This window comes from Betta splendens, chromosome 4 (genome assembly GCF_900634795.4).
Source record: "Betta splendens chromosome 4, fBetSpl5.4, whole genome shotgun sequence".
In the NCBI taxonomy this organism is placed as follows: Eukaryota; Metazoa; Chordata; class Actinopteri; order Anabantiformes; family Osphronemidae; genus Betta; species Betta splendens.
The window spans coordinates 14,441,090-14,461,186 of record NC_040884.2 but is presented as its reverse complement, the minus strand read 5'-3'; the positions used below and the strand labels follow the sequence as shown (position 1 = coordinate 14,461,186).

Below are 20,097 nucleotides of genomic sequence, written 5' to 3'. Positions count from 1 at the left end.
TTCCCATCATAGCTGATCAGCTTCACCACTGCTCATCATCACAAACCAGTGGCTCCACCTGCATGACAACAAGAAAACTGTTCATATTTAAAGGAAAAGGGGGAGTTTTTTTTCTGTTCGTAGAGCAAATGTGTGAAAGATTCTATGTATACCTTATGTAAAGCAATATCCTGACCTCCAGCGGGTACAATGTAGACAAATACATATTTTACATTCACACAATCAATTAACTCTACAGTAAGTCTAATTTAAATGATCCACATAAGCTCAGATTTTCATTTTACTGTAAGTACTTCATGGGCGATGAACTAATACTAGTTTTTTTTTGTCCCTTTTAACCTTCATATATATCATCATATCATAATTATCATCACATTCCTTTGATTGGTTTGTAACAGTAGTTATAAACATCTTAACTGCAGAGCAAACAGGACATCACTAGTTGGTTTCACATAATAATGTCCTAAAGGTCTTATGTCAGCAGTAGAGTGTTCCATGCATTGTCCTCCACACTTATCCCAGCATCAGCTGTCTTGGTTCTGTTTTAGTCATAGCTCGGACAGTTTTGGCCTTCTGGCTTATTTTAGGTTCTGCTCATTGCTGTAAATACACAGAGATCAAACACTGTTCAATCAAGTTAAGTGAACATCTAGATTTAAAGTACTGTATGTGCACATGACTTTAGGCAAGCAGTTATTAAAATTTCTTCTAACAAAACAAGCTGCCTCCGTTTATATTTAGTTTTCACACTCTGAGATTGACACCATCTATCAACCATTTAAGGGTGAAAAAAAGGTATTGCTATTGAATTGAATGAAAAAGACTGACAAAATGCAAAATTGAGTATTTATTGGATTATTTAATTATTTGAGACAGGAAACCGCTGTGCCGCGGTTGATGTCGTAAAAAGTTCAGGTGCATCGCAGTTCAACACAGATAACGTTTACTAAAAGAAACGTTGTTTCAATGAATAACGGCTGTTCAGCGTTCAGTGCGCGTCGTCTCAGTTCCAGTACGTGATTGATTACTAAAAAAGGTAAGTTGAACTTTACATTAGCAGAAATTCACCAGCCTCTTCCTTTACGTTCCTTCAACCATAAACACTGAACACGTTTCCATCCCAGTCTTTTAGTGGTCTCATGCGTGTGATGAAGCCGGTTAACAGCGCCCCCTGGTGCCCAGACCTCATACAACACTCAACGTGGACGTTGAAAGACGTTAACGCCCGAACGACCAGCTGTGTTTGAAGGTTTCTGCCTTAAACGCTTTAAAACGTCCTTTTAATCTACGCTTGAGCAAATGCTCGCCACATTAAATCCTATTTAGGCTCATTAAAACACACTTAAAGCAGTGAAGGTAAAGACAACCTGCTGACAACTTAAACTTGCTGGTTGCGTCCAAATCAACCACTTTAAGTGAGATCACTAATGATCTGATTATAAGTTATGAATGTGCAAGCGCTTTCACAGAGCGTGGAGAAAATATTTCGCTAATAAGTCGCTATTATTTGTTGCAGGTGGGTCCTGGTGAGCCGTGGGTCTGGACACTAAACCTTTACTCATTGCTTTGGCAGCAGACTGTGAATGTGCACGTGTGTGTGTGTGTGTGTGTGTGTGTGTGTGTGTGTGTGTGTGTGTGCGTGTGTGTGTGCTTTTTTGTCACTGCAACTGCTGCACAGCTCTCAGCGACGTCAGCAGTGAACTCCACCAGCTGATCCAGTCCATTTGGACTTGATCAGATTGCTCTAATTACATCTGCCTGCGCTCACTTTGCTCACAGAGACCCTTGGCTCCCGTTTCTATATTCTGGTCACGCTCCTCTGCTTCTCTGCCACTTACAATGTTCATCACTGAGGCTGAAACCAGCTCGACATATGGCCTAATGTCTCTACTCCTACCTTCAGCCTCTTGACTCTCTTTCTAAACAGGTGTTTTGAGGAGGGTGATCTATCTAGAACCACAACCAGAGAGATGTGCATGTAGACCAGCAGCGTGTTGTCCTCTGTCAGATCCTGTAATCTAAGTTCTACCATCACTGGGGTGTTAGTTCATTAAGTCTGTTTCTTCATCTCTCAGCCCACTGCAACAGAGCTCATTCATGCAAATGAACCATCACGCCAGTGTTTTGTTCCTTCTTCCAGATGGAGGAGGTGGTGCTGGAGTCACCTGCTTTAACGGAGCCACAGACTGGAGCTCAGCACCGTGGATGCAAGTACCAAATTTGACCCCTTGCTGTTGACCAGATGAACTAAATGAGCATTTTTTTACATTCAGATGTTGACATTGCAGGGAATGTAGGTCCAATAACAGCTGAACCTTTTGTGGAGGATATTTTTGTAGCTGGTAACGAGGGGGGAGGTTCTGGAGCGTTGAAACACACTGTTGAGGCTTTTGGTTCCCACTTTTACACTACAAACCTGCAGTTGCTTGTGGTTTAATGAATATAATATAAATATGATTTTAAAAAAGCACTGATTAGGCTGAGAGCTGTTCAGAATGTGTTTCTCTCCGTCTGTGCATTAGATATCGTCATAGACATGTCCACATTTGATGACATAACAAGGTAAGTGTTACAGACAGAGCAACTGCTGAACGGATACAGATACAGTATAGTCATTGTCACTAAAGTGAGTCATTGTGTTTGCCGTATGTCTGTGTAGGTCTCCAGAGGAAGAGGAGCAGGAGGAGGAGGCAGAGCCAGTGGACACGATGGACACGCTGAGGTGCTTTAAACTACAAGAAAGCGCTCGCACACACGCAGACACACACACACACACACGCACGCACACACACACAAATGGCGACGCAAATGCTTAAACCTTCTGCACCATCAGTAAAAGTTCATCATCATCTGAAACGCTTGTCTAACAAGATCTATTTAAAGTCTAAGGAGGAAAATGTAATTTAATTAAATGCCTGTTTTATGTCCATATTAGGTTCTAAAATCTTTTTGGGCTGAATCTTACTAAGCACTGCTCACACTGCTTGTTTCTTTCAGCTGGGTCTTCTCCACTGCAGCGGACGCCTTCCACAGACTGCTGGGTGAGGAAAGAAATGCAGGATGATGTGTGAACCTGGACGAGCATGAGTGATTCAAACACCACAATTACACTGCTTAAAATCATTGAGAGATTTTATTCAAACCACAGTCTGTGCAGCCGTCTGTGATTAACAATGTCTCTCTTCCTCAGGGCTTCTGTTGGGTGGACAAAGGAGTCCTTCAGACGAAAATCTGTTGCCAATCTAAGTCTGTTTTGTATTTATGTTCTTCTTTTAAATTCTCAAAATTAGTTTGTGTTAATACATTTGTATTGACTCAAAACTGTTCATCTTTTCTTTCTTTTTCCTTTTAGTGTGTTACTTTAATGTAACTTAACTGTGGCTAAAATGCATTCATGCATTTGGAGGGATGCGGTGCGTGTTTGTCTGATCGCTTAGATTGAAGGTGATCGACAGCTTCTGTTTCTCGGATACTAAATCACAGTAACGTCTGTTCTGGAAAAATTACCACGAGGGCTTCTGACTGGCTCAATAACGAGAAGAATCTTTCTCTTTGTAAATGTATTTCTAGATATGCATATGAAAACCAAACAAAAATCAATAAGTACACCCGGGTGGAGAGGACAATTTGATGCTCACGCAAGGTGCACAGCACAGTTCTCTGACAACATCTCCCGTCCCGAGTATTTAAGACATCCAGATAACCATCTTCCTCGAACACAAACACCTCCCGGTCATTCTCTAGACATACATGAGCTTAACGTCAGGAAACAGACCACAAGTCCGTGAAAATGATTTAGACAGTTGACATTTTTGCTAAGTTTGCAAAATCAGAGGTGGGAAAGAGGAACTTTGTTGTGTCACTCAAGGGGTACCTTGTTCCTTCTCCAAGTCAGACACCGCCTCACAAGGTAATAAAGAGAGAACTGGGCCTCCTGCTCAGATGCTTCTAGCAATCGTAAGAAAAACACTTATGACCTGTCACTGTAACAAATACTTAAAAGTATGAGCATAAATAAAATGATATTAACGCGTCAATGATAAAAATGATCAACATTAATGGATAATATAAAATTTCCATCACACGTCACACACTGACCTCATGCTTCCACAATTTGACCACGAACCAAAAACACGGCCACTGCTGAGTGGACACGCACGACTTCATGCATGTGGCACCTCGCTGCGACTCAGAGGCTGATGTGAGGTCAGTGATACTGTTGATTCCGCTGGTGATACTTTCTGGAGAAATTAATACTTATCTTAATTGGGTACTTGTGTATTGTTGCCTTATACAAATAATCTAATTTTAAATATATACAGTAATCATAGTAATCGACATTTCCACATTTCTACTTAATCGGCGTCTCTCCATGAGGCTGTGATTAGGCTGCTATCAGTGATTCAGTGGCCATGCGTGGAATGTGACACGCCGAGTCCAAAGCTCTAGTGGCTGAGGAGGAGAAGCTGCCTGCTGTAGGACACGACAAAACTCACCGCATACAGGTCGCAGGAAGCTTTTGTTTTTTTAAACAGCTGATCAATGTCCTGACAGGCATGTGTGAGGGGGTACAGGAGTCATAAATCTGCTGCTGGCCATGAAATGAGCTCCAGACATTGTTATGCACTAAGTAAATTCAAATCTAAATGATGATATTAGTTTTCTTATTTGTTCACTGCCTTCACTTCCACCACTTACAGAACAAAAACTTAACTCATAAGAGCACCGCCTTCCATCCATCAGTCCCTTGACAGTCTAATAAACCTAACATCCAAGTGAAAAATAACACATTCAAGCCAAGCTGGGAGGGCAGAACATAAATATGTATGCAGCACAGACACTCACACGTTCCACAGCCTGTAATCATCAAAAGAGGGAGTGCTCCCATTCAGCAGTTCCCCAAAGACAGAGGGCAGAACAGTCCGTATCTGCAACAGCACCCGCTGCGAATAAAGAAGACAGAAGGTGAAGCTCCTCGGCATCAATCACAGAGATAAGACGATCGAGGAAAGGGACGCATCACTCTTCTGAGATACTGATTTAGTGTCAAGCTGGCGGCAGACGAGACAAAAGGCTTCTCAGAAGGCGCAGCCATCGGGGAGCAGGAGCACAGAAAACTGGACAGAGCGTCGGGGAGCGGGTCCCCACGGCAACGGGGGAAGATGGTGCGTGTGGAAGTAGACTGGGACATCCCCATGTCGGTGACGATGCCCATCCAGGTGCAGCCTGGAGCCACAGACCAACGCTTCCCCTTCCTGGACACCACACTGGCCGACCTGGGCATCGAGGAGTGAGTGCGATGAAGAATGAATGGTCCTGAATGGTAGAGCTACTTAACGACTGTCTGCATGTGCGTGTTCAGGTCAAACGTGAAGGAGAGGGTGGTGTGGGTGGACACCAAGAAGACTCAAGTTAAGAACAAGGCAGGGAAGCTGAAGGAGAAAGAGACCACCATTCTGGAGGTAAATCACATTTTACTTTCTTTCCTGAATATAAACAAATATTGTTTATGGCAGTGAAACAGAGCGACAGCATCCTCTCTCCTCTTCCAGGTGAGGGTAAAAGCCAAGAGGCCTGGCGATAAACAGCTGCAGGAGGTCCTGTACAGCACCGAGGCCCACACCGACCGCTCCCTCTGCCGTACTGGAATGAACATCCTGCCGTGGAGATGTACAGGTGGGAGAGCAGAGCTTAAACCCACGGCAGCGCTCCACCTCTGCTCTGCTTCACATGGAGATGCCCTCAGTCTCATCTGCTGACGTTACACTGTTCTTTTTCATTTACATGTTGGACATTTACAAGTTGCAGGTTAACAGTATATATAATTTAAAAGCTGATAGAGTGTTATGACTTTGGGTTAATAATGTAAATGTGTGGCATGAATATAATATTACTAACAAACGTGCCTTCTTGTGTTTGTGTCAGGGGAGAAGGGCCTGACTCCGGTGCAGATCTCAATGGCACTGGACATGAAAAAGCAGCCGGCTGACCGTACAGAGACTCAGAAACAAAGAGACATCTGAGGGGCAATAAAGAACCTGCCACGAATTACTGCTCTCCATATTAACAAATGTTGCTAGATTTCGCTTTCTGAAGCTTTAATTTTATATCAAACCTTGCAGTGTATAAGCAAAAATCAGCTCAGAACAAGTGAAAAACTAAAGTCACTGGTAACAACAGGATGGCAAACTCTTGAAATAACAGAACTCAAACAGCATGCAATCAAGTAAATAAATTAAAAGTAAATAGTCCAAAGCATTAACGTTGTTTGCAGTAACTATATTAGACAGGTTGAAGTGCTGCAGAGATGGTGTTTAGTGGAACAGTGGAAGAGGCCTGGAGGCTACTAGGCAGACATGGCAGCGCTGAGTTTGGCCTGTTGCTCAGCGTTGAGGGAGCTCACAGCAGCTTGGAAATCTGCCAGGTGGTGCTGGGCAAATTCTTTTATCAGCATGGCCAAAGCGTTCTGGTTTTCTGTGAGGGAGAGACGTAGAAGACATGACGGGATGTCGGAGGAACAATGGAGACAAATAACCAGTTCTATGTCAAATAAAGGTGGAAATGTGTCGGAGGGGGAAAATGCTCTACAACAATCGACTCTTGCTCCTTTTGTTCAGTTTTATGTACTAACGGGCCACAACAAGCCGTTTTAAAATAGTTTAGCTGGGACATTCACCTTGATCAACGTCCTTGTTGCCCAGGACATGACTGGAAGCAGAAACTATGGGCTTCATTAGCTTCACAATCTGAAAAGCAAACAACACAACACACAAAAATATCTATTACATAAGTAAATTAGGTTCAATTAATCTAACTCTAATTCAAGCTACACTTGGCTCTATGAAGAGGAAATCAAATTCAAATATCACACCATACTCCAAACTGTCTGACAGAAAACTCTATTCCCCACCACATATTCCTTTTATGCACACGGTAAATATGGGCTGCATATTGTACCAGAGCAGGACTGTGAGTGTAGAGCAAAGCCAGGCATTTGATCACAGTCTTGTTCTCCTCCATGTCCTCTTTGAGTGGAAGACGTGTCACCAGGGCAGGCACGACCTGTCAGACAGTATATTGTGTGATTTGACCTAGTTTAGAGTTGTTATCTATGAGTCTGTAGTAACTTTCAAGATGGAGTAAATATTCACTCTGGTGGCAGCAGGGGTGTGAACTACAGTATAATCCTACCTGTTCCAGTGGGACTGCATCCACATTGCTTAAAATCATCCTACAGAGGGCAGCACACAGGTTGTCAATCACCCTGAGGTCTGACTCTTTGGCCAGCAGGTTGGAGAATACAGACAGCATCATAGGATAGTCTCTGAAACACATTCTGCTAAGGAACAGTTGTCTGCACCTGCTTATGCTCAGATGTAAAGACACAAAGCGCATCCACAAACCGAGAAGGATACGTGACAACGATGGGTCCAGCTGCTTGAGCCAGACATCCCAGTCCAAACACACTGTTGTTGCGAACCTCAGGATCACTGTCCCTCACGCCGCCTACCAGCACAGGAAGCAAACGGTTGGACAGTCGACCTGCCAATCTCTGGCCCCCTGGAACGCTGGCGAGCGCGTCGAGGATCTCTCCAATAGTTCCCACGGAAAAAGATCGGTCTGCCACTGTGCAGGAGGATTTCTTTAGAGAGAAACAGACAAATGTGTGTACAGTGTTGACCAATAGGAGAGTATACTGAGAACTCAGTTGAGACTTACATTACTTTATTAAACGAATGAAATATCAACAAAAGATTGAATGTCTTGGAGTAAACACCTCTGTAAAAGAATGTTCTTGCCAGCATGCTCAGACTCACTGCTTTGTTCATGATGAGAGGCAGCAGGTCATTGAGGAAGGGGGCAAAGCTGTCTGCAGGAACAGAGGAGGCCACCAGAGGGATTCCCTCTCCAGCAAATTCCTGGAGCATGGCGTCATACTCTGCCTGAAACGGACAGTAGATGAACAGAACTGAGTAATGTGTGGAACTTAATGGAAATAAACGCGTTAGATAAAAAATAATGAAAATTTATTTTCAATTCAACAATGATTTCCAACCTGTTGTTCATCATCATCAGATTCATCAGCTCCACCATCTTGACAAACAGTCTGAACAAAGAGGAAACAACAGAAGCATCATATATCAAACGTTTGTAGATTTGTTTTGTCATTTTATGCCTAAACAAAAGAAGACATCCATTCATCTGTACTATAACCTCTTCTCACCTTTTTCTTGAGCACGTCCCGGATGACGTGGCTGATCTCTTGAAGACGTGAAGGATTTCTGAAAACCTCCTCCTTGCAGGACTTTATGATGCTGTTCATGGATTCCAGGACACCCATCACAACCTGGCGCTCTTGCTCTGTCCGGACCGTTTCCAGGAAACAAGGAATGACCACATCCAACAGCTTAAGCAGGGCTGAGTCCAAGACAAGGCATATAAAGAAGTCAAGGGGAAAAGGGTTTGATATTAGCCACAGGCAGCTACATCGAAGCACAATTACCACAATTAAAAAGTCAGCTCGCCTTTATGTTGCTACCTGGAACGGCAATGCAGTCGTACATAATCTTGCAATATTTGAATGCCTGGTTGGAGCCCACTTGTTTAATTTTTATTCAGTTTATTTACTGTATGACACTTTCCACCGCAGCAAAGTATCAGTGCTCATCTCACAACAGTAGATTTACCCTGGTGATTGGCTTCAGTAGGATTATCCTTCCACACTTTGTGCTGAGCTCGGCAAAACTGGCCCATGGCTCCAAATGCTGCCTTACGGACGTCCTCATGTGGAAACTAGGAATGGACATTAAAAGCATCAGGTTACAGCACAATGAGTAGTCTTACACAGCACAAACGTGCATAGTTTCCGGACCTGCTATCATCAAACCCATTCATTCACAGCAAGCACAAAGACTCTGAGGGACAATGCACAAACGTTCCGGCACAGACACACTAGAGATCGCGGGGTACAAGTATTAAACACAGACTTACATCTCTCAACTCGTACACCTGCTGGAAGCTGGGCTCCAGGAAGGATTGAAAAGCAACACTGTTAGAAAAAATACAGAAACAATGATGACTCATTTTCTGTGATAAGATTCTGAACGGAAGAAAACCAAATGAAAAAAAAAAAAAAAACTAGTCTGTACCCAGTGTTGAAGGCAATCTCTCCTAGTGCATCACAGGCATCCTCCTTCTCATCAATGTAGGCGTTCTCAACACTAAACCTGAAAGAGGGAAAGATGTGATGAGTGCAGGACCTATTTTCTGTTAATGTTTAGAAAATGCTACATCCCTGCAAATGTATGTGAGTGTTCTTTACCCTGCAACATCGTGAACATCCGTTTCATTCTCATCTTCCTGAAAATCAACATCTTTTTCTTCTTCATTGTCATCATCATCATCATCCTCATCCAGTAAAACAAATGTCTTGTCTTCCTCAAGGTGTGCCTAATCACGAGAGTCACACTCTGCATTATATATGAAATACTGAAGAACTGTAATTCAGCCTTTGAGTGGTGGTGATTTATACCGTGATGCCCTCGTTAGACTTCAGGGCCAGTAGCATGACTGTTGTAATGGCAGTGAGGTGGGGAGTCAGGCAGTCGGGGCTGACTGTGGACACTGCGGAATACAGACTATACCTAACAGACGGAAAGGATGAGGAGAAATATACTGGTTTCAGTATACAAAAAATGTGTTGTTAGTATTCAATCAAACTACAGTGGAGGTTTGACAAGTCACATACGTGCAGCGACGCAAATCAGGGTCGTCAACAGTGTCAGTGAGGTTAAGACCCAACTGAACACACTCTGCTGCCAGCGGGCTGAAGACATCTTTGCCAATCATACGAGCCAGTACAGAGAGGGTATCTGACAGCAATGACAAAAAAAGATCAGTCTCATTTTTAATTTAGAAACAGAAGACAGCATAGAGTCAGAAGTTTTGCGAAAAGTACACTTTGGGGCACACGTACCTAATGACTGAGTCTGCACAGACCTCATTTCTTCTGTGGTATTGGTGAGGAAGCCCTTCAAGCTTTCAATAACTGGAGTGAAGTAGGGAACCAGGAGCTCCTTGGCAGCATTGGCTGATGAGACAGTAAGAGAATGCAAATGAGGTCTGGCTCATTTCAGTTTCACTGAAACCAAGTCTCATCACGTTGTCACTCAACTAGATTATAACTGACCCCGCTAGCCACAGTTACTATTCAAGTAGGTTAGTAGGTGATAAATTTAGTTTTTACTTAAACACTCAACCTATACATTAATGGTGGAAACAGTGCTTTGATACCACATTAAATCAATATCTGATAATTTATTACGCACATAATAAAAAGACAAATCAGACAAACAAGCTTACCTATGGCACCTATGGCAGACACAGCAAGCTCTTTTATCTTGAGGTTTTCAGCATTATTGAGGGCAGACAGCATAGTCTCCATCAGGGTGGGCAGGTAAGGCTCAATATCAGATCCTGTTCAGAGGGAAAAATGCAAAGAGTATGGATTATAACTCACAGAGATTTAAATTCGTTGACATTTATGCTTCTTCTTGTGCAAGACTCCTTTGAACTTACCTAGGTTCTCCATGAAGTTCTCTAAGGCATAAAAGGCCTTGGTGACATGTCCAGGTTTGGCCTGGCTCAAGGATGAAAGGTATTCCAACAGCAATGGCATCAATTCTCCACAGAATTTACTAACTTCAGGCTAGAAAGTAAAAGGTGAGAACAACAGTAACTTACTACGTTTGTAAAATAATTGTCATAAAAATATATTATGGAATACTGGACTAAAGAATTTAAAATATAATAAAGCATAAGACAACAAAACAGTATATGTACTACTACATCCTTGTGTGGTTCTTGCCTCACCTGTAAATGTTCAGAGAACTGACCAAGGGCAAAAAGGCCAGCACTTCGCACCACCTGATTACTGTCAGAAAGACTCCGACACACTGTCTGCAGCATTGATGACAGCATCCTAAAACGCATGCAGACACACAGTCAATACAGTCAAACTTATTAAATGTCAGCCAACTACTAGACTGTTGGTTTATGAGAGGAGCACTGTTAAATGCATTACTTTGTGCGTATGTGGTCAGCACAACCCTCAGCCAGCACAGCAAGACACATGAGCCCCCCCTTCTTCTGATATGGGTCATCACTGGCAAGGCAGGTCTGGGCAAAGGGCATCTAATAGAAAAAAAATAACAGACTGTAATGAGGCAGGACATGCACCTTAAGTCGACTTTGACAACTTAATAGTGTAAAGGGAATAAGTCTGTGCTACAAACATGAATGTTGCAGATTTAAAAAAAAATGTAGTTCACTATAACGTAATATAAACTTACCACTTGTTGAAAGAGCTTCTCAGGTGGCATATGCAGTGCCATTGTGTCAATGATCTACAATAAAAACAATGACACATTTTCTTCTTTGTAGTGAATTTGCTGTTGCAGTTCACACATTGTCACCATACAGAAGAAAATACTGTTATACTGTGAATGATGTGTTACCCACCTGAGCTGCACAGTGTTTGGGATTCTCGTTATCTGTGCCATCTCCGCTGTCCTCCTCCACATCCTCTGGGTCATGTTCACCAGGTGGCGGTGCTGCCGTCAGGATGGGGAAAATGGCCTGCAGAATGGGGTTTAGCAACTTCTGCTTCAGCACAGTCTACAAATGGGAGGAAAAGATACAGATGGCCTTTTTTTATTCTGATCAATATTTTACATTATTTAGTACTGTATCGCATTTGGGAAAATGCAATAAACTAGAGGAAAGGGGCCTCCTACACTGTAAAGGACAGATTTATATTTGTGAAATGTGACTTTACCTTGCCCTTTAGTTTGATCAGGAAGGCAATGCAAGAGAGAGCTTTAACACGCAGAGAGTCACTCAGAGTGGAGTCACTGCCAACCTGAACACATGTCATTACAATTCAGATATCGCTTCCAGATTTGGGAACAAAAATAAACACAAAAGAAAAGGACATGACGCAAACTCCTACCTCTAAGAAGAAACGCACAATGTCAGCAACATGAGGGACAATAATGGAAACCTCACTCTCCATAAGCTCATTAAAGACCTCCATGGCCTCACTGGCTTGGTCCTATGCAGACACCATGAAAAACATTACAATCATTAATCTACAAACTCTCTCTCACAACATCTATCATTTATCATTACTTCTCGATTTACCTGGTTTGCTATAATGAGGCGTTTGAGGGCAACAATCAGATTTGGGATAATAGAACGAATCTGATTCTGCAGGGAAACAAATTATAATTTAAATCAACAAAGAAGTCTCTTCTATAATAGTTTAATGCTTACACAGCACATTTTCTGAAATTGAGTTCCTTAAGCATTATAGAGAACAGCATACTAGCTCACCATCTCTTCAGAACCAGTATATGCAGTTATGGCAGTAAGTGTAAGGATGCAGTAGTACAGGGCTGTTGGGTTGTTGTGATCCTGCAGCACTGTACTAAACAGCTGCAGCAGCTGGCAATAGTGAGGTTTGAAAGGTTCAGGGTTGGAATCCATCACCTTATTTAGCAGCAACAGACCAACCTGTTAAGACAAATAAATGTTAGAAGTCCTAAAGCTGAATTGAAGTTACATAAGTAAATAAATCCATATTATGTAAATAGGCAGATTCAAGAGATCACTACCTGTCTGTCATGAGGGTTGCTGCTCTTAGTGGACTGATTAAGGAGCTGCAACAGGGCCGGCCAGCGATCTGGTGTCTCATGTTTAACCATCACGGCACAGAGCTGGGAAAGTGAGTGTTGCACTGTGTGGCTGTAAAAAATTGCCTATTAATTACATTTTTTGTGTGAATAAAGCACAACCATGCTCTGTGTTAATATGTTTTAAAAGTGTGCAATGACTGAATAGCTTACTCTGATTCCTGCATGAAGGCCTGCAACACCACCGCCTTTAGGCTGTATGAATAAATGGTAACATCTCAAATACAAATCATTTTCAGCTTCATTACAACATTAGGTTGGTGTGATATTATGAGTGTAAATATCTCCAGCATCAAAGAGCAAACCTCTCTCTGTCATTAGGACTAATCTTCCTCCAGTGCTTCTTTACTCTCAACCTCAGCATCACTGCAGCCGACTGACGAACCTAAATGCAGGAAACAGGTTAATGAACACTATACAAACATCAGCGTAAAACATAACTGTGGTCAGATTTACATACATGACTTAACTACCAGCTTCAGTCACTCATTTCAACAGCAGTACTTAGTACATGTAAAAAGCTTAGCTTTACTTTCTCGATCCCTCCTCATCATTTGCTCTCTCACACACAAACATTACATTATATTACATTACATAGCATTATGTAAATTCACTCATGTACACAGACTATACCTGAGAGTTCGGGGACCCGCTCATGACAGCACACAGGGCTGGTATAATGTTTGGGTCTTTGAAACTCTCTTTCAGCTGGACAGTGGCCTGAAATGGGATAACAAAAGACCTCATTAAGACAGGCTGCCAAAATTAACACTAGCTACATTGTTATTATTATTGTAGAGTTAATGGAAAAACGTGCCACCAATCAACTTAATTCTTCACCATTGTCAAATGATGTTTCTTCTACTTCTCTGACAGTTGTTTTAATCCCGACTGATGGTAGTTAGCTTTTCTTCACACAACTAAGCTGGGTCAAATAGCTTGAACAGTGAATTTACATCGTTGTGACTTTAGAAGCTTTATGCATGAACAAAGTTATTACCTGCTGAATAATCGTATTATCCGGCTGCGTCAGCTTTAAAAGTATTTCCTCCAGTTTGTCTGTCATTTTGACAACCGGGCCGCAATTCCGATGTGTTAATGTTGTGACAGTAAACGCTTGTGTTCTCAATAAACGATGGGGTGTCAGTTCGCGGTGTGGTTGTCTGCTGCGTTCTTAGTATTCTACACGTGTCACGTATGTAAACACCGCCCGCCTATAACTAGCTACGGACTGTGGCAAAACAGAATACTCGGGTATGCGTGAAGACGTCAAATGCCCAAAAGATCCCAGTTCGGACGCGATTCCCAGCACGCGGGACAGAACCGGCCAACAGTCCATGTGAGTTCTGTTAAAGACAGAGGCAGCTACCGGGTTTTCGGTGCGACGGTAACTCACAGCGCCTCCACCTGGACGGGAGGCCACGGTGCAGCCTGGGTCCGGTCAGAGTCTATACTTGATTACGCCACAAAAACAAAACGTTTGATCCAATTCAGTGAATTAATCTTATGCGCTAGGGTTTTCACTGTGGCACCATAGGACCGTGTAACATGACATACAGTTTACATCATTTTAATTCCACGAAGAACACTCGACAAATATAAAAATACAATAAAGGCGCAACCAGGGTTCTCTCCGGAGCAGGTACAGCTTGAGGCAAAGTCTTTTCTTACAATCCCAACTTTGGAGGTGGGGGACGTCCAAGCCGCACCCAGCCTTAATCGCCACTTCACACCTTTACCGCACGATTGTATGTTTTCAACAGAGTTTGGTTTTACCTGTGGCGCCGTTGAGTGGGGGTATTTCAACACAGAGACTTTACTGTTTTAAAACAACTTTGTTAAATAGTTCAGTGTCGATTGTGGACCAGGTAGTTATTGTACAAAGGGCCTGTACAAAACAGCAAAACACTATATATACAACAAAGCTACTTTCAACGGCGAAAATCTGTTAGTTTTACTTAGTTAGATTACAAAAACACCTCTTAGCGTATAAGCACAATCGTTGTGTAAACAGATCTCATAAGGCATTAAACGCGTTTGTTCATTCGTTTTAATTGTGAGGATTGTAAGACAGTGAATGATGAAATGAAATACGGGTTCATTATTATAACCAGGCCTGGACTACAGTGAAAACACGCTACCCGAGGGGGTTTTGCCTGCGGCTCCGGGTAATACTCATCGTTTGCAGTGACAGTGACAGACCTCAGCCATGTAAGGAGGAGGACCCCTCTCATGCTCTTTGGTTTAGCTGCGCGGGTTACAGACAGCATTCTTCAGTAGCTCCCTGCTTAAGTGTCATGTAAATTAAAAACGTGTCGTCTGTAACCAGAGTAGGGGATTGTAAAAAAAAGAAAAGGAACTCCTGCTGAGTTGTTTGTCTGCCTGTTGGTCTGAGTGCCTTTCTGAGCTTAGGATATGTGTTGGAAACTAATAATTTCACATTCAGCAAGTGAAAAATTAGATAAAGATAAAAAAATCTTATAAAGCTAAAGTAGAAATGTGTCAAATGCCATAAAAAGAAAACAAAAAATACAAAAAGAATTTATAAAAAAATTACTTGTCCACAAGAGATGAACACCTTCATTGATTCAGCTTATTTTGATTAATCTTTAATTGATCATATTATTCTCCACTTAAATAGAATTTTCCCAAACAGATTAAAATCAAATAACGTCTAGCCTGCTGCAAATAAAGGCATTCCAGGTGCACTTTGCTGTCTGGGTGGAGAAAACAGCCATGTGTGACTGAAACATGTGAGTGGGTTTTCACTTGACAAAAAACATTGATTACAGTGAACATATCTTGAGTGAAAAATCTGCTCTCAAGCAATTGAAAGTGAAAGAGAAGGAAATCCAAAAGTAATCCATGATCTGTGGGCTACATAGTTTAGTTTAAGCCAGTGCCTCAGTGGTGCTGTGGTATTGAGCTGAGTTTTTCACCTGTACAGGGCAGTCTGCCTGCAATCATCAAAGGTTCCACTGCAGCTTTCCAGAGCATTGCAATGCTAATCTACCACCTGTGGATCTACCACACACGCAGACCAACATCATCTAGTCCTTTCTGTTCAAGCTGTCTCGTTCCAAAAACACGGACCCACCCAGCCCTGATCAGTAAGAAATGCTAATGTCACATTAAGGTCACTATTCAGACCACTCCCACGCCAAATCAGGTATTATCATGTCTATAAAGAATGGGATGGGGAGCACATAGCATGGTAATGTGTCACTAATCTAATCCTTTGTCCTCATCTACATGTCTAACCCCCAAAATGCCTCAAAGGAATGTTGAGATTTTGAACCAGTGTAAAGCACAAACAAATAGGGAAAATAGTTTTTTTTTATCCAGTACAGAAGCAAATAATATACACATTCTTTGGCCAATTTAAACAGATACACTTATGAAAATACTTAACAACATGCAGGGTCAATTTTCTGACTACTAAAGGGTCTGTGTAACATTAGACTATCAGACGTTGTTATAAATCTGCATGTCTGCAACACTTTCTGATAAATATTTAAAGTATTGGTCAGTTACTATATTTAAAAACAATTAATCATACCAGCTATCATTATAAACGTAAGGTGGGAGTGATTTTGCAAAAGAAGTAGGTTTGACACCAACTTTTAGACGCAGTGACACAACGCGCCAGAAATCCTGTCATACACTCAGTCAGACCCCGCTGTTAATCTGCGCGCAACAACTAACAATCGAAAGCAACCCCGATTTCACAAAAAAACATAACTTCTAAGCTGTTGTATAATGAAACGAGAAAAGATTATACAAGATGCGCCTATGGTTCATTCTTTTCTGAGCCGACAGACTGACACTACAATGTCTCACAAAGACAAGAGGCGTCAGCTTTGTCTTTATTGCGGCGCGTTTTCTGAACACGTAAAAAATAACTTGCTCGGTGGCCAACAATTCATCAGACTTGACTATAAAGACTATTGTTTTTCTGTGTATTTATGGTTTGTGGCTACATAAATTACTGCTCAGCTGCAAACATTAGAAGATTAGATTTCACCGATTACACGCCATGAGACAGAAGACAAGTGGGCGACTGGGCCTCATGTGTTAACATCTCTATCCTTCTAACACAGTTAAATAAAAATGTCCATGCAGCACATACGCAATAATTTTATCACAAATAATAGAAAAATGAAAAAGCTGAATTTATTATTCTAGTGCTTCCCAAGGTCCACACAGATAAGGGTGCACTTCTGCTAATGAATTAACAGTTTGACTAAGATGGCGGAGGTCGAAAAACAGCGGAAAGCACTTCTCATTTTGCACCTTGAACGCGGAAAACCCCGGTGACCAGATTACGCATTATTACCCATCTAAACACAGTGTGAACTAAAACATTTTGAGTAAACAAGTAAGTGTGTGTACATATGTGATCAATCTTTTGGGATATATAAAACAAATAAAGCTGTGTTATGTTTTATTACAGTCATAAAACCAAAATTTTGACTATTCATTGTATTTAATTTCATACTGCCGACTTTGTTCCAACTTTCAAAGACAAATAATGACCCACATTTTCCTACTTTCTAAACGTAACTGCGTCGCGTCCAAGCGTTTTTTTAAGGATTTAAAAGTAAAGAATTGATTAAGCTATCCAATAAATGTAGTCGCTCCGTCCCCGCAAAAACGGGCCCAAAGAGATTGGCTCAAATCTGAAGACCCACCTGTGACCCCGCCCACACCCAAACACCTCCTTATATAAACACCCTCGTAACGGCTGGGCGAAATTTCCATCTCGTTTAACTTTACAGGTACCAACTTTGTTTGACTGTTGGGGAAAAGCGGCGTCACCTACTTACTTCTTGAACAGCTTTTTTACTGCCACACGTTTTTGCACAACTTTTACAGAAACATGGACGACTGGACCAGGCTGAGAAATCATAATGTTTACCCGCCGTATCATGCCTACGCACTGGGCTTCCTCCGTCAACATGGCGCCGATCAGAGCAACGGGAATCTGAACAACTGGAACGAAGCCGGTGTAATGGACCTCAGCAACTACAACGCGGGAATACATCAGGCTTACTACGCAGTCAACACCGCCAAGAACCTGGACCAATCTCCAGAGAGTCCCGGGCAGGTTGTAGTGAACGGCAACGGCTATTACCGAGACACCCAGTCGAGTCGTGTGATTCTGTCCGCATCGAACCAGGTCACGTCTGACGACCGGGGCAGCGAGGCCGGACGGGCCCAGAGCGAGTCCCCGACTTACTCGGACGCACACACCTCCCCAGGTAAGTAGCTAGTCCTGGGTTTCTTTTCGGGGTACATTTTACTTAATATAAACGTTTCATCTACCTCCACATCCATAATTGCCCGCGAAATGTACCGGTAATTCAGTTTAAGTTGTTGTTGTTGTTGCTGCCCCTGGGAAAAAAAATCCCGCCACTGCTTTAGACGCGCAAAAGCAAAATGGCGACATCTCGCGACAGAATGTGAGACTAGTAAAAACAATGGGTAAATTACAACAACATTACTTTATTCGTAGATTCATGGAGGTCTGACAGTAGCAGAGACGAAAGCTTCCCCCAGGCAGACCCTACTACCTGGGTGAAAAAGGAGCCGGATTATGGGGTATGTGGCAAGGGCCCCATTGGGAGCCAGGACGTGGGCCCACTCAATGAGCACACCTGCCTCATGGAGGAGCTGCAGCCTCTTGCTGTGACTGGAAAGCAAAGCGCTGACATCGCATGTGTACATGCCCCCACACCAACCCCAACAAAGCAGAACACGGCTGCACTCAGCACCACCAAGGGAAAGGTCCGGTCCGCTTTCTCAGAAAGTCAGATGGGTATGCTTGTTCAGCGCTTCAGTGTTCAGAAATACCTAACTCCAGCTGAAATGAAGCACCTTGGAGACACGATTGGACTGACCTACAAACAGGTAGGTGGAGGGGGTAACTGATGTACAAAAACATTGTTACAACAGTAGTAAATATCTTTCCTTTCGTTGTGTTTAGGTGAAGACTTGGTTTCAGAACCGAAGGATGAAGCTGAGGAGGCAGCAGAAGGACAACAACTGGATGTGTGGTCGTAATAATGCCAACAAGGAAGCTCTGGCTCATGGAAATATTTACAGCAACAACCACCCTCATGTGCAGCCGGTAAGATAATTTCTCCTTCTATACCTCACTGTAGTTAAGCATTTTTCAAACTAGGCAAATTAGCTTCATTTTAAATTGCACATGAGGAAGAGAAAAAAAAGTACATGGCTCTTGTCCGGCCCAGGTTTCTTTGTTGATTAATAACTAGAAACAGTGGTTTGGACATAAAGCAAGACATCGAAAATGGAGGCCTTACCAAAGTCTGGTTATGGCCTTAAAGGCAAGATGTCACAGTTGTCCTGTTACAGCTTTCTGTTTTGATGGGATATAGATATGAGATCACATTTTAAAATGTGAATGTGTCTTGCAGTATCAGGATGTCCGGCCCCGGGAGCATTACAATGAGCACATGGTGGACACAGCCTACAGGAAACCTGCTCCACAGAACCTGGCTTTCTATATGGCTGCTATGAGCAATGCTGCTGGACCCGCTGGCTACCCCACCTGGTCCCCCCAGCCTGTAGTGCCCCACAGACCCCAAGTCACTGGCTGGTGTCTCCCCCAACGTGTTGGACAATATATGTTTAACCCAGCTGCTGCAAACGATCTCAATGAATCCAGCTTTGAAAGCCAGGATGGAGAGCCTGCCAATAGCTCAGGCTCTTTGATCACAAGTGTTGTACATAATCAGCTAATTAGTCAGTAGTAGGAATTCTGTAAATGTTCACATGTTCCTGATTGTATTTTGACTGGTCATTTTTATCAAATTTGGTGTAAATATGCCATGTTCATATTTCTGTTTTCTTAAAGTTTTATTTTATATGCATCTATTTAATGTGTGTTGGCGCTTGATATCGAATGGGTCCACACTGGAGCTGTTCTTGTTTTTGGAACAGTTTTAAAGCAAATGCATCTGCATGAAATCTCTTTACCTTTTTTCTAAAATATAGGTTTTGTTTAACATCTTGGGTTTTGTCTTTTCTTGACCTGTTTTACTGAGTATGTACAGAACTGGTAGTCTTTTGCTTCTATTAAGATTCAAATACACTTTTGTGAAAAATGTTAGGAATAGCAGCCACGTTAGGAATAGCAAGATTAATAGCGTTTTACTAAATACTACAAAATACTTGCATTATCTTTTTTTAACCAACCACCAGATGTCACTATCACTGAGTGTTTGAGATCTTTGTCACTGCCAGTTCATTATGGTGTTATTTTTTGGTGACACGAGTAAATTCTACCCCCTCACCTTATGTTAATGTGTGGCCCTGGTGA

General features: G+C 42.3%; 4 protein-coding genes across 7 annotated transcripts in view; 3 read left to right on the top strand and 1 right to left on the bottom strand.

The window, feature by feature from the left end:
* Positions 1-20,097, top strand: part of fen1 (flap structure-specific endonuclease 1) — a 210,552-nt gene that overhangs the window by 180,614 nt on the left and 9,841 nt on the right. The gene's annotated exons all lie outside the window — the stretch shown is intronic.
* On the top strand, positions 4,555-6,063 carry si:ch211-196f5.2 (uncharacterized protein LOC556372 homolog). Its single transcript, XM_041070394.2, has 4 exons — positions 4,555-5,290; positions 5,363-5,462; positions 5,553-5,676; positions 5,926-6,063. Exons 1-4 carry the CDS (start codon positions 5,163-5,165, stop codon positions 6,021-6,023), a joined length of 450 nt encoding a protein of 149 aa, XP_040926328.1. The 5' UTR covers positions 4,555-5,162; the 3' UTR covers positions 6,024-6,063.
* Positions 5,439-18,209, bottom strand: ipo4 (importin 4). Of its 4 annotated transcripts, none has more exons than XM_029147306.3 (30): positions 18,078-18,209; positions 13,386-13,472; positions 13,058-13,137; positions 12,906-12,947; positions 12,675-12,804; positions 12,394-12,573; positions 12,202-12,267; positions 12,011-12,112; positions 11,837-11,920; positions 11,521-11,676; positions 11,352-11,405; positions 11,084-11,193; positions 10,873-10,981; positions 10,579-10,708; positions 10,363-10,476; positions 9,977-10,090; positions 9,749-9,872; positions 9,533-9,644; positions 9,323-9,450; positions 9,150-9,227; positions 8,992-9,049; positions 8,688-8,793; positions 8,225-8,418; positions 8,057-8,107; positions 7,818-7,943; positions 7,416-7,642; positions 7,192-7,324; positions 6,958-7,062; positions 6,677-6,746; positions 5,439-6,474 (listed from the first exon to the last, which is right to left on the bottom strand). In XM_029147306.3, exons 1-30 carry the CDS (start codon positions 18,087-18,089, stop codon positions 6,347-6,349), a joined length of 3,210 nt encoding a protein of 1,069 aa, XP_029003139.1. In that variant the 5' UTR covers positions 18,090-18,209; the 3' UTR covers positions 5,439-6,346. The 4 variants fall into 4 exon arrangements, with proteins under 4 accessions (XP_029003139.1, XP_055364451.1, XP_029003137.1 ...); XM_055508476.1 differs by lacking the exon at positions 18,078-18,209 and adding an exon at positions 17,887-18,019; XM_029147304.3 differs by lacking the exon at positions 18,078-18,209 and adding an exon at positions 13,753-14,431.
* On the top strand, positions 17,490-19,785 carry nanog (nanog homeobox). The gene is made up of 4 exons (XM_029147311.3): positions 17,490-18,013; positions 18,268-18,662; positions 18,739-18,882; positions 19,193-19,785. Exons 1-4 carry the CDS (start codon positions 17,632-17,634, stop codon positions 19,526-19,528), a joined length of 1,257 nt encoding a protein of 418 aa, XP_029003144.1. The 5' UTR covers positions 17,490-17,631; the 3' UTR covers positions 19,529-19,785.